At 46.2% G+C, this 13,668-nt stretch overlaps 1 protein-coding gene across 1 annotated transcript in view; it reads right to left on the reverse strand.

The window, feature by feature from the left end:
- LOC138284410 (intestinal mucin-like protein) overlaps positions 1–13,668 on the reverse strand; it is a 329,644-nt gene that overhangs the window by 280,705 nt on the left and 35,271 nt on the right. The window contains exon 4 of the mRNA XM_069223147.1: positions 7,053–7,230. Coding sequence (XP_069079248.1) covers positions 7,053–7,230 — 178 coding nt within the window. The remainder of the gene's footprint in view (positions 1–7,052; positions 7,231–13,668) is intronic.

The following is a 13,668-nucleotide window of genomic DNA, read 5'->3' on the forward strand; positions in this document are numbered from 1 at the left end:
TGGTTGTGTGTATGGGGTGTGTGTGTGAGTGTCAAGTGTGTGTTGTGCGTGTGTGTGTCACTCTCTTTTTCCTCCCACCGTCCCTTGTGTGCTAGGCGGCTGTACTCACCGTCGTCATCTTCGCCAGTGTTGGTGTTCCAGGTGGAGCATAACGTAGAAGATCATTGGGAAATCTTGCAGTTCGGGTTCCATGCGGTGTGGTTCTTCCCTGTGTCTCCAATGGTGAGTCCTTTGACTTTTGTGCTCTGTTTCCACCAGGCTTTTGATGGCATTGGTACCGCCCCAGAAAAGGTGGTGGATTGACGGATGAAAATATGGTGAGTGGTACTTTGTCTTCCAAGATCCCTATCACTTCAGTGAGTAGCAGTCTCAGGATTTGGAAATGGTACGTATCCAGCCTGTACTGGCAAAGTAGCCCCTCATTTACCGAGGGGAACCAAAAGGACATTTCCCTGTGAGCTCGTGTGTGTGGTAACGTATTCCCAAACTAGTTTCGATGTTTTTGGTAGGTCAAAGGAGTTACCAGATCTTGGTGTGCTCTATAGTGTGCAAGTGGTATTGCTACTTGCCCTGAGGCATGGATTTATCCATGAGTAAAATGTCTGAAAATCAAATGCTGCATGAGGAGCTACTACAAATGTACAAATGTGAATGCTGCCTGTATCAGGGACACATCTGTTCTTGAAATGTTGAGTAACTGCCTCCTATTACTGCTATGGAAACAGAAGTCACCATTTTAAACAGATGAATTCAAAATAATCTGGATTCAAAGAACACAGGAAACCCACAGATGGGAAATACCCTTTTAAAAGTCAAGCTTAACAAATCAATGTCATAGCTACTCCCTTTTTCCTTGTAGATGGTGTTAGAAATGGAGCCTTTGGTTGGCAGTCAGGTTACCCCCGTCTAAGCAACGGCATTTACTCTAGTCAGGGTAAAGGAGAATCACCCTCAGTTAACCCCCACCTACCTCCTTGGTAGCTTGACATGAGCAGGCAGGCTTAACTTTACAAGCAATATGCAAAGTATTTGTACCAACACACACACACAGTAACCCAGTGAACACAATACAAATTGACACAGCACAGGTTTAGAAAAATAGGTAATATTTATCTAAACAAAACAAAAACAAAATGACAAAAAATCAACATACAGAAGACATTAATTTTAAAAAGAATAAGGGGGTCATTACAGTCCCGGCGGTCGGCGATAATGTGGTGATAGTACAGCCAAAAGAGCTGGTGGTACTTACCGCCACATTACGACATTGGCAGGTTGGCTGTAGCCAACCTGCCAATTTACTACTCCGATTGCCACAACGGTAACAGCCGCTGGGATGGAGATATCCATCTCAAGCCCGGCGGCCACCATTGTGCCGTCTGCAGGATAATGACCCCGCCTACCGCCATGGTTTTTGTGGCGTTCGTAATGCCATGAAAACCATGGCAGTAGGCCATATCAGTGACATGGAATTCCTTCCCTGTCACTGAAAGGGGTCTCCCCCCACCTCTCCAGTTACCCCCAACCCCCCTACCTCTCCATACCCCCACCCCACCCCGCACATCTATGCCCCCTTCACACATGCATAAACACACTCATTCACACATACATATATGCATGCATACATCCAATCACACACAGATCCGCACACACTTCCAAACATACACGGAGACATGCATTCACATTTCACAACACACACGCACTCACACGTCCGTACATGCACACACACAATCAACACTCAACACACACCCACTCACTTTATTATACACACATACATTCACACACCCTGACACACATACATAACACTCCTCTCTCCCATCAGAGACCTGACTTACCTGGATCCAGGGGGTCCTCCGGCAGGAGAGGGGATGAGGCGCTGCTACTGCCAGCAGTGCCCACCAGCAGAACACCGCCAGGCCACATTATTTGTCATAATACGGTTGGCAGCGGTCTACTGGCGTGGCACTGCTGGTGGTAGCAGTGCCACCTTACCGCCATCCGCCAGTATGGCCACAGCTGGATTTCTGCCATACTTGCAGTAGACTATTTTTACCGCCAATGTTATAATGAGGGCCTAAAAGTCTTAATCCTGAGAAAACAGTGAAAAAGCTGTTATTGCAGCAAGGTACCTGGGTAGAGTCAAAATAAAGCCGCACCGGCGAGTGTGTGTCGAAAAAGGCGAGCGATGCGCGATTTCTCACTCTCAAGTGAGACCGTGAGTTGTTCCTCCTCAGGTCGGGTTGGCGTGCGTCGTTTCTTCACTTCCGCAAGAGAGCGATGCGTCAATCCCGGATGGGCACCTTGGGTCCAGGCAGGGTTTGCGTTGATTTTCCGCATCAGCAATATTGCATTGAAATCCGGTCGCACAGTAACAAGAAACCGCGTTGCTTGGGGGCCTGCGTTGTTAACAGCAGCTGCTACGGGTGTTGCGCATCATTTCTCCAGGCATGTTGCATCGATCTCCTGGTCGCGATGCAGTGGAGCATCGATTTTAGCTTCAAGGCTGGCGTCGAGTCATTTATGAGCCGCAGGTCGGGTGGTGCGCCGAAAGTTTCCCTGCACAGCAGTCTTTGCTTGGATTTCTGTCCTTTTCCACCAGCTTCACCTTTCAAGGGCCAAGAGACAAGTTAGGGCATCACTTGGCAGGCAGGACTCTCAGCAGAAAGCCCAGATGTTGGCAGAGAGAAGTCTTTGATATTTCTGAGACTTTAACAACAGGAGGCAAGCTCAGTTCAAGCCCTTGGAGATTCTTCACCAGTGGGAAGCCACACAAAAGTCAGTCTTTGTCCTCTCTCAGGCAGAAGCAGCTACTGCAGGCCAACCCAGAAAAGCACAGTCACAGGCAAAGGGGCAGTACTCCTCCTCCAGCTCTCCAGCTCTTTTCCTTAGCAGAGGTTCCTCTTGGTTCCAGAAATAATCTGAAGAAATCTGATTTTCAGGGGTTTCGGGTGCTCTTCTTATACCCCTTTCTGCCTTTGAAGTAGGCCTACTTCATAGAAAAGTCTCTGTTGTTTTCAAGATCCTGTCTTGCCCAGGCCAGGCCCCAGACACACACCAGGGGCCTGGAGGCTGCATTGTGTGAGGGCAGGCATAGCCCTTTCAGGTGCAAGAGTCCACTCTTCCCCTCCCCTCAGCCCAGATGGTCTATCAGGATATGCAGGCTATACCCCAGCTCCCTTTGGGTACCCGTCTAGAGGAGAGTTGCAAACAGCCCAACTGTTGAACTGGCACAGCCAGGGAATCCACAAACAGGCAGAGTCACAGAATGGTTTAAGCAAGAAAATGCCTACTTTCTAAAAGTGGCGGTTTCAAACACACAATCTAAAAACCAACTTCCCTAGTAGATGTATTTTTAAATTGTGAGTTCAGAGACCCCAAACTTCACATTTCTATCTGCTCCCAAAGGGGATATTTGCTTTATTAATCTTTAAACACAGCCCCCATGTTAACCTATGAGAGAGATAGAACTTGCAACAGTGGAGACCGAATTTGGCAGTATTTCACTGTCAGGAAATGTAAAACACATAAGTACATGTCCCACCTTTAAAATACACTGCACCCTGCCCATGGGGTTACCGGCTACCTAGGGCCTACTTTAGGGTGTCTTACATGTAGAAAAAGGGAAAGTTTAGTCCTGGCAAGTAGGTACACTTGCCAAGTCGAATTGGCAGTTTAAAACTGCACACACAGACAGTGCAGTGGCAGGTCTGAGCCATGTTTACAGGGCTACTAATGTGGTTGGCACAACCATTTCTGCAGGCCAAATAGTAACATTTGATTTTACAGGCCCTGGGCTCCTTTTGTGCACTTTACTAGGGACTTACTAGTTAATCAAATATGCCAGTCATGGATAAGCCAATGTACACATATATTGTATATAGGGAACACTTACACATTAGCACTGGTCAGCAGTGGTAAAGTGTCATGTACACAGAACCAACCTAGGAAGTTGAAGAAAACAGATAGGGGAGACCATGCCAATGATGAAAGGTCTTTCCGATGGTAACCATGATTACTACATACCTCTCTGTATTGATGTCATGACGGTTCACTTGTGGTTGCATGTTAAAAGATACTACTCAAGGGTCCAAAATATCTGAGCGCCAAAGCTAGGTACCATGCTGGGTAAACTAAGTGCCTGATTCACAAAGGTAAACTTAAACCTTTGTTTAACTTTACATTTGTTTTGGTATTCACAAACATGGAGTTAATAGTAAGTATACGACTGTGGAGACTCCACAGTTGTAACTTTTTATTATGTAAGCATACAAAAAAGTGTAAGTATACCTTGTGAATCAGATCCTCTAACTCTGGCTTATCTCTACTAAGGGGCTTTCTTTTACACCCACAGGTGTCACGAGTGAACTTAGTTAAATTGACCAGTAATGGAATACTGTATCCCCGCACAACCCCACTCAAAACATAGTTGATGTGTTGTCCGTGCTTTCTAGGTTACTAACAGTACCTAAACAGGGATTCAGGGATGCAGAGTTAACTTGAAAGGCCAATTGCACACATCACACACAAGTACTGCACTAATAAAAGACACTTTATACTGAAAAGTGTTCATGTTAAGGAATAATTCTGATGCCTAGCACACTCAAAATAACCACTCAGAATATTACTGTTAGGCCTGGCATCCTTGGCATGGTCTGTCCCCTATCCTCTTACCATCTGACCTCCTATTTTTGCTGACTTCGAATTTGCTGGCCTTAGGATTTTTCACATCTTTTCACTGCTAACCAGTGCTAAAATGCTTGTGTTCTCGTTTTAACACGTTAGATTGGCTAATACTCAATTGGTATACCTAATTTACTTGTAAGTCCCTAGCAACGTGGCACTACCTGTGTCCAGGGCTGTTAAATTAAATGCTACTAGTGGGCCTGCAGCACTGATCTCTCAGACCTACTATTGCAAAGTCTTTGTGTGCAGTTCAACCTAATATTTTGACTGGCAAAATACACCTTTTGCCAGGCCCAAATCTGTCTTTTTAAATACATATGTTACCCCTAGGGTAGGTCCCAGGAAGCCCAGAGGGCAAAATGCAGCGTATTTAAGAAGTAGGATATATACTTGTACGTTTTAAATTGTTCTTCACTACTGCAAGGCCTACCTCTCCCATAAGATAACATTGGAGTTAGTTTATTAAAGTGTAATTTCTATAAGGGAAGTGGTAATCAGTTCATGTTTGGTGTTTCTGGAATTGTAAAGAAAATTTATGGTGAAGTTGGATTTTAAGTTACAATTTAGAAAATGACACAGTGTGACTGGATGGGCCCTCAGTGGCAAGTTGGGAAGGCGGAGGTGGGCCCCGCCCTACTTACACTTGAATAGGCTGTGTCCTGTCTCTACACAAAGGGATGCATACCCCCTGCAGTTAGACTGGAGTCGGCACGGGAGACCGGGCACCTGTACACTTCAACGGTGTCGCTACAAGTTTAACCCCACTTCAAAAGCACAACTGGGTATAAATACTTGACGCTCAGACACCAACTCTTCAGTACACTTCTGGATCTGTTGATACTCTGCCAGGAAAAAAAGGACTGCTGTGCTGATGAAATGACTGCCAAAGTGCTGGACTGCTGCTTCTGAAGAAAATGCTGCCCTACTGTGCTGACCTGCTGCCCTCTTTTCTGGTGAAAAGGACTGGGCTTGCAGCTCTGAACCCAGAACTCAGAGTGACTTTAATGGCTAGTTGGCTGGCCTCCTGATATGAAGCTTATGGGACACAACAGGCTTCCAAAGACCTTGCACCTGCTACTGGACTCTATCTGTGAGTCTACCTTGCCAAGTGGTGCCACCCCAGCCCTGGACCTTTGGAAGTGGGCCATATGATGCCTGCCAGCCCCTGTAGAACCAAAGGAACTGACACATCTCCTCTGTCACGCGGCACTACCCCAAGCAGAACCAACACATTTTCGCTCCTGTGAGGATTGATCCCGTCACAAAGACGCTGCAGGTCGCACCACCTTTGGAACCAGCCACTGAGCCATGCATCCTTGGCACAGGCCCTTGCATCTCCCGGTGACGACAGGCACAATGCCAACAACGGACTCAGCATCACAGCTTCTTGGAAATGATCTGTCATCCCGACTGCATGCCGCATCCTCAGTAGCTGGCTTCACATCACAAGCCCCATCAATGGGATCCTCAGTGATGATGCAGACCCTTGCATCACAGCCTCGTGGCTCCTTAGATCAGATGCACCGCTTTGGCTGTGTGATGCATTTCCAAAGAGGAACCTCACAATGCTCTGCAAACCAGGATTTAGGGTACTCTTTTCAGCAGGCCTAAGTAGGTCTCCATAGCCAACCCAGACTCCATCATCATCAGCCTGAGATTGTGACTTTGTCCCAGTCTGGCGTGCCCAGATATCCACAGCTGGTGCTTTGTGATTTTTGGTGCTATGTTTACTAAAATCTTTAAAATTGCATATCTCCGGTTCTACTGATTGGACTGTTGCCATTTTGGTCTCCATTTTTTTATTTAAGAATGTTCTATTTTTTTAACAAGGTGTGTTGCACAAGCACTTTACACGTTGCCTTTAACTGAAGCCTGACTTCTCTGTGGCAAGCTACCAGAGGGTGGAGCACAGGTAATTTAGGGGTGGCTTTTACCACATTATGACAAGGAATGCGGTTGCTGCTTGACACAGTCCTTAAAACAGCACTAAAGCATGTTATGAACAATGAAACAATATGAACATATCTATCATAGTGGAAATATAATCTAGCAACCTAACACTAGGGGCCTCATTTACGAGAAACTTGCGCCATCACAGGGTCACTTTTAGGGACACCCCGCTGGCGCAATGCCTTGCTCCATATTTAGAAGGCGGCGTTAAGTACTGACTCGCAAAATGTGAATGTGCATCGCAATGAGCATTTTGCATGGTTCAAACTGCGATTTTCGCAGTTTGCACCATGCAAAATGCTTCCTACATCTGGCCCTTAGTCTCTCATGCTCGCTCACTCAATGCAATTGAAGATATGGTTTATGCTCCACTACTTTTCAAAGTTCTCCAGACACAAATTACCATTATTTCTACTTACCTCGACATTCGTATTTGTAACAGCAGTTACCCACGTCATAAACTTCAACTTGAACTTGTCCCTGAGGACAAGTAAAAACCACCGCTGACGGACACAAGACAGTCAGAATCACAGTGCTGTTAGTTTCGTCCAAAACGCATGTTGCATTTTTACAGATGATAGTATAGTTGAATGGAGGCTGTAAAATAGAATATGGATATTCAGTGATGAACAAATCTGAATCTGCTAGAACGAGCATGCAAGGCATTGAGAACACCCTATCCTAATTTAAATATAGCATGACAAAATAACAATAGGTGTACTACTATAGAAAAAAGACGAAGATGAGCTTTTGATAAGTACCAATTATGTTAAGAGCATTCCAAAAGAAACCTTCTGAAGCCCTCTGTAAGCAAAGAGAGATACTGCACATACACGTGTTAATGAGCCAGTGGAGACTTGATAAGCGGATTTCTCCGCATGGATGTGAAAGAAATTAACTTGAAGCTTGCCGGTGAATGAACACTGAGGAAGTGGTTACGGAATGTTCTGACAAGAGGAATTACTTTGGTTGAAGAAAGCAGTGAAGCACTGAAACTTCAATTTCCCTTTTATTTCAAAACTAAGGGCCTGATTTAGAGTTTGACAGATGGTGTTCCCACCCACCGTATTACGATGCCATTATAGCTATAGAAACCGCAATACGGCGGACAGGATATCTGTCAGGTTTATAACAAAGTAACCTGTCAGCCAAAACTCTAAATTAGGGGTAGGTGGTACACTCTGCTTTGCCAGTGGAGCTCGAGGAATTTTGCCCACTCTGTGCTCTGCTTGGAGCACGGAGTTCGGCAAAAACTCTGCTGACCACTGCGTGGCCGAGTTTACGGCCCACTACTGAACATTATGAAGAAATTTGGTTATTTAAAACAATGATTAGCTCCTAGGAAGAATCCCCAGTAGTGCCACTCTATACTACTCTAATGTTGGTGATTTTCGCTTCCTTTTTTCCAACAATGACTCGTCATAGCATCGCAGTAGGATTGGCGCTTCCTGGGGAAACACAAAGTCACCTGTGAAATGATTTGTGTTGAGGTAACAATAGCTGGCTTGTGAGAGCACTAGGGTTAAATTTGGAGCCCAGCATTTGTGCATCTAAGCTTGCAATGGCAGCAGAATCTACCTTGAGTGGTAATGCGCTGAGGTGCATGTCACTAACTGCAATGGGGAACAAAATTGACCCCAAACATAAACACCCAGAGAGATGACAATTCAGAGGACTCTTCCTACAACTCCTCAGTACAGCGCAGCATCAAGGAGGATCACAATGGAATGCTCTTCAGATGATCGGTCCCTCACCATCAGAACCCAGGACATCCAGCCAAATTGTAGAATAAAGGTAATAAAGGTAATTAAGCATTGTTTAGTGCAGCTCTACTGCTTTCACCTTCTTGTTGCAGATAACAGGAACTTCCATTGACCGCTTTTCTAAAAGCAACATTCTCACATAGAATAAAGGAAATCAACACAAGTAAAAACATTTTTTTATCATTTTATACCATAAATGCACACCTGGGTACAAATTGTGGTACTAAACTGAGATCCCTATGATACCTCTGGGGTGGGGGTTACACTCAGTGCAGGAAGCTTTCATTAATTGGGCAGCTGTGAATCTTCTTGAGTCTCTCACGACCTGAACAGGGAATTTTATTTCAAGACCGGAGGCTCATATTATGCCTTCTTTTCTTGTTTTAATAAAACAGCAGCTAAGAAAATAGGTGTGTAACAATCAGAAAATACTTTTGCCTTGAACAAAATATACAGATGTTGTTAAATACTATGAACATGCGAGACAAAATATACAGTGCCGTCTAAGAGTGCCTTTAAGTATGTATGAATGCGTTTTGGCTATGATGGTAAGAGCTGTAAAAGAGATAAAAGAAGAGACTCTTGATTTGCTAAAGAGCTACTCATGATCCATGTCTTTTGGCTTTTACATTTCTGTTTGAAGTTACTGTGAATTGGAGTAGCTTATAGTAGAGTGGGATCATTAAAATAAATCCTCATGAGTCACAATGAATTGTGGCTAGCAACACTTATCTACAATTCTCTCCACTTACACTTTTTATTTTTACTGAGTACCAACTATGCATAACATGTTAATAAAATGTTAGTGAACAGAATTTGAGGGTGAATAAAACCTGTGTATTTTTTTAATGTACCCATGAATCTAAGTGGCTACCAATCAAATGAAAAAATATGTTTCAAGATGTCTTTTACAATATGTGCATTAGATTATATTCAAAAGTTACCTAATTCATTTGACATGAGAACTCAGGTGTGCATTAAGCTCCATTAGTGATATATTCTTGTATGAGGAAGAGAAGGCTAGAGAGAATGACCGTGCATGGGGGAAAAATGCTGAAAATCTTTCAAATCTCACTTTCAATGTGTTAAGATGGCCAATAATAAGGACGTCTGACTTCCACCAACAGATACCTTAGGCTGCACAGAATTAGGGGTACATACGTTTCATGCGTTCCGTATAGTTATGGATTTGCTGTCTATCAGCAAATGAACCGTGCACCACAGAGAGTGATTGTTAGACCTGATATGCCTTAGGGTGGTCACCCCTAACTTTTTGCCTGCCTCTCTCCACTTTTTGGACCCTGTTTTGCTGGCTTTTAGACTCTGCGCACTTTACCACTGCTAACCAGTGCTAAAGTGCATATGCTCTCTCCCTTTTTAAACATGGTCACTTTGGATTGTACCTGATTGGACTATATAATTTACTTATAAGTCCCTAGTAATGTGCACTATATGTGCCTAGGGCCTGTAGATTAAATGCTACTAGTGGACCTGCAGCACTGGTTGTGCCACCCACTTAAGTAGCCCCCTTAACCTTGTCTCAGGCTTGCCATTGCAAGGCCTGTGTGTGCAGTTTCACTGCCACTTCGACTTGGCATTTAAAAGTACTTGCCAAGCCTAGAACTCCCCTTTTTCTACATATAAGTCACCCCTAATATGTGCCCTAGGTAACCCCTAGAGCAGGGTGCTGTGTAGGTAAAAGGCAGGACATGTACCTGTGTAGTTATATGACCTGGAAGTGTAAAACTCCTAAATTCGTTTTTACAGTACTCTGCGGCCTGCTCCCTTCATAGGCTAACATTGGGGCTTCCCTCATACATTGTTGAAGTGGCAGCTGCTGATCTGAAAGGAGCAGGAAGGTCATATTTAGTATGGCCAGAATGGTAATACAAAATCCTGCTGACTGGTGAAGTCGATTTAATATTACTATTCTAGAAATGCCACTTTTAGAAAGTGAGCATTTCTTTGCACTTAAATCTTTCTGTGCCTTACAATCCACGTCTGGCTGGGCTTGGTTGACAGCTCCTTGTGCATTCACTCAGACACACCCCAAACACAGGGTACTCAGCCTCACTTGCATACATCTGCATTTTGAATGGGTCTTCCTGGGCTGGGAGAGTGGAGGGCCTGCTCTCACACAAAGGACTGCCACACCCCCTACTGGGACCCTGGCAGACAGGATTGAACTGAAAGGGGACCTGGTGCACTTCTTAGCCACTCTTTGAAGTCTTACCCACTTCAAAGGCACATTTGGGTATAAAACAGGGCCTCTGCCCTACCTCATCAGACACTTGCTGGAGAAGAAACCTGAACCAGAAACTACATCCTGCCAAGAAGAACTGCCTGGCTGCTCAAAGGACTCACCTGTCTGCTTTCTACAAAGGACTGCTGCCTTGCTGTTGGCCTGCTGCCTTGCTGAACTCTTGTCTGGCTGTGAAAGTGCTCTCCAAGGGCTTGAAAGAGCTTGCCTCCTGTTCCCTGAAGTTTCAGGACCAAAAAGACTTCTCTTTTTCACTTGGACGCTCCGTGCGCCCACATTTTCGACGCACAGCTTGTTCCGCGGCGAGAAAAACGCCGCACACCGACGATGATCGACGCGACGCCTTCGGGACGACTGGAACTTTGACGCACGGCTTTACAAGGACAACGCCGCCCGACCTCCAGAGGAGAAATCGACGCGACGCCTGCCGTGAGATCGAAATTTCGATACGCAGCCCCGCAGAATGACGCGCAGCCGGAAAACAAGCAGGAAAATCCACGCACAGACCCGGGACATCTTGTAATCCCCGTGATCCACAGAAAGAGACTGTCCGCGTGCCGAAAAACGACGCACGACTTCCCCGCGTGGAAAATAACGACACAAGTCCGTGTGTGCTGGGGAGAAATCGACGCACACACCATTTTTCCACCTATCTCTTCTTCTGTGGGCCTCTGAGGAGATTTTCCACTCCAAACCAGGTACTTTGTGCTTGAAAGAGACTTTGGCCCTCATTACGACCCTGGCGGTTTGTAACCGCCAGGGCCGCGGGACGTGGTGGCACCGGGGCATTCTGACCGCGGCGGCTTAGCCGCGGTCAGAGAAGGGAAACCGGCGGTCTCCCGCCGGTTTCCCGCTGCCCCCAAGGAATCCTCCAAGCTGGCGCAGCTTGCTGCGCCGGCTTGGGGATTCCGACTCCCCCTCCCGCCATCCAGTTCCTGGCGGTTCTCCCGCCGGGAACCGGATGGCGGGAGGGGGAGTCGCGGGGCCCCTGGGGGCCCCTGCTGTGCCCATGCCAATGGCATGGGCACTGCAGGGGCCCCCGTAAGAGGGCCCCGCTTGTATTTCACTGTCTGCATAACAGACAGTGAAATACGCGACGGGTGCAGTAGCACCCGTCGCACCTTCCCACTCCGCCGGCTCGATTACGAGCCGGCTTCATGGTGGGAAGGTCGTTTTCCCCTGGGCTGGCGGACGGCCTTTCGGCGGCCGCCCGCCAGCCTAGGGGAAAACTTGGAATGCCGGCCGCGGTCTTCAGACCGCGGTGCGGTATTCCTGCGGCGCAACTTTGGCGGGCGGCCTCCGCCGCCCGTCAAAGTTGTAATGAGGGCCTTTGTTTGCTTTTTAAAGACTTTTTAACACTTCATATCACTTTTCAGTGATATCTCTACAAATTCACATTGCAACTTTATTCGTTTTGACCTACAATTATCCTGATAAATATTATATATTTTTCTAAACACTGTGTGGTGTATTTTTGTGGTGCTATATGGTGGTATTGTATGATTTATTGCACAAATACTTTACACATTGCCTTCTAAGTTAAGCCTGTCTGCTCGTGCCAAGCTACCAGAGGGTGGGCACATGCTAATTTTGGATTGTGTGTGACTTACCCTGACTAGAGTGAGGGTTCTTGCTTGGACAGAGGGTAACCTGACTGCCAACCAAAAACCCCATTTCTAACATTGGTGATCAGCGATGAGGATAGGACTTGTATTTGTGCAGTGACATACAGTAGCTAAGTATTTCACTACCTACCCACAGTTAAAGGTCAACTTGATTTTTATCTCTTTTTGCAAATTCGTTTTTCCTGGCAATTTTCAAAAACTAAATCCTCACTCAACATGTCTCTGACCGGGTCTCAAATAGGAGACTTTGACCTAGTCATGTTGGATACATATACGGTCAAACAGCTAGAAGGGTTCTGCAGGGCAATGAGGGTACCCACTCAAGGGGCCAAGGAGGACTTTCAAGTGGCGCTGAGGGCCTGGGCAGAAGCCCATTTAGAAGAGGATGATGAAGAAGAGGAGCCAGAAAATGGCCCCTCAGAGGATTTGTTGCGATCTGTGGATGATGTTACCACTGCAATTGTGCCCCCTTCCAGACCAGGGAGCAGTGTCTCTGTGCAAAGCCTGACTGCAGAGGAAAGGAGAGAGGAAAGGGAGTTCCAATTGCAAATGGCAAAACTGAAAATTGAGGCTCAACAAGAGGAAAGAAGGGCAGAGAGAGAAGCCAAGCAAGCTGAGGCTGAAAGAGCAGCCAAACAGATTCAAGATGAAGCTGAAAGGGCAGCGAAACAGGTGGAAGCTGAAAGAGCTTTGGCTGAAAAGAAACTATTATTGGCTCATGAACTGAGTCTCAAGGAGCTGGAGCTCAAGGCAAGACAGTCTGAATCCAGCAATAATGGTGGGAGCATACAGACAGGACCTGCTGGAGAAAAGAAGGTTCGTATACCCAAAAATGTGGTGCCCAGTTTTGTGGTGGGAGATGACATAGATAAATGGTTAGCTGCTTATTAAGTTGCACTAAGGGCTCATGAGGTTCCTGAAGGGCAATGGGGGGTAGCTATGTGGGGTTATGTGCCGCCATTGGGGAGGGACACACTTCTCACATTGGATCAACCTGATCAAAACACATACCCACTTCAGGAAGCCACTTTACTTGCCAAGTTTGGGCGGACCCCTGAGGGATACCGTCAGAGGTTCAGGGACAGCACCAAACAAACCACACAAACATGGGTAGATTTCTTTGACTTTTCCAGTAAGGCACTGAATGGATGGGTGCGGGGAAACAAAGTAGATAATTATAAAGGGCTATATGACTTGATTCTGAGAGAGCATATACTCAATGTTACCTATACAGAGTTGCGCCAGCACTTGGTAGATAGTAAGCTGACTGATCCCAGGAAGCTTGCTGAGGAGGCGGACATCTGGGTTAGCACCAGAGTGTCCAAAAAGGTACCTGGGGGGGACTCCCACAAAGGTGGTCAGGGTTCCCAACAGAAGAAAGAGGGGG

The sequence above is a fragment of the Pleurodeles waltl genome, chromosome 3_1 (genome assembly GCF_031143425.1).
Source record: "Pleurodeles waltl isolate 20211129_DDA chromosome 3_1, aPleWal1.hap1.20221129, whole genome shotgun sequence".
Lineage (NCBI taxonomy): Eukaryota > Metazoa > Chordata > Amphibia > Caudata > Salamandridae > Pleurodeles > Pleurodeles waltl.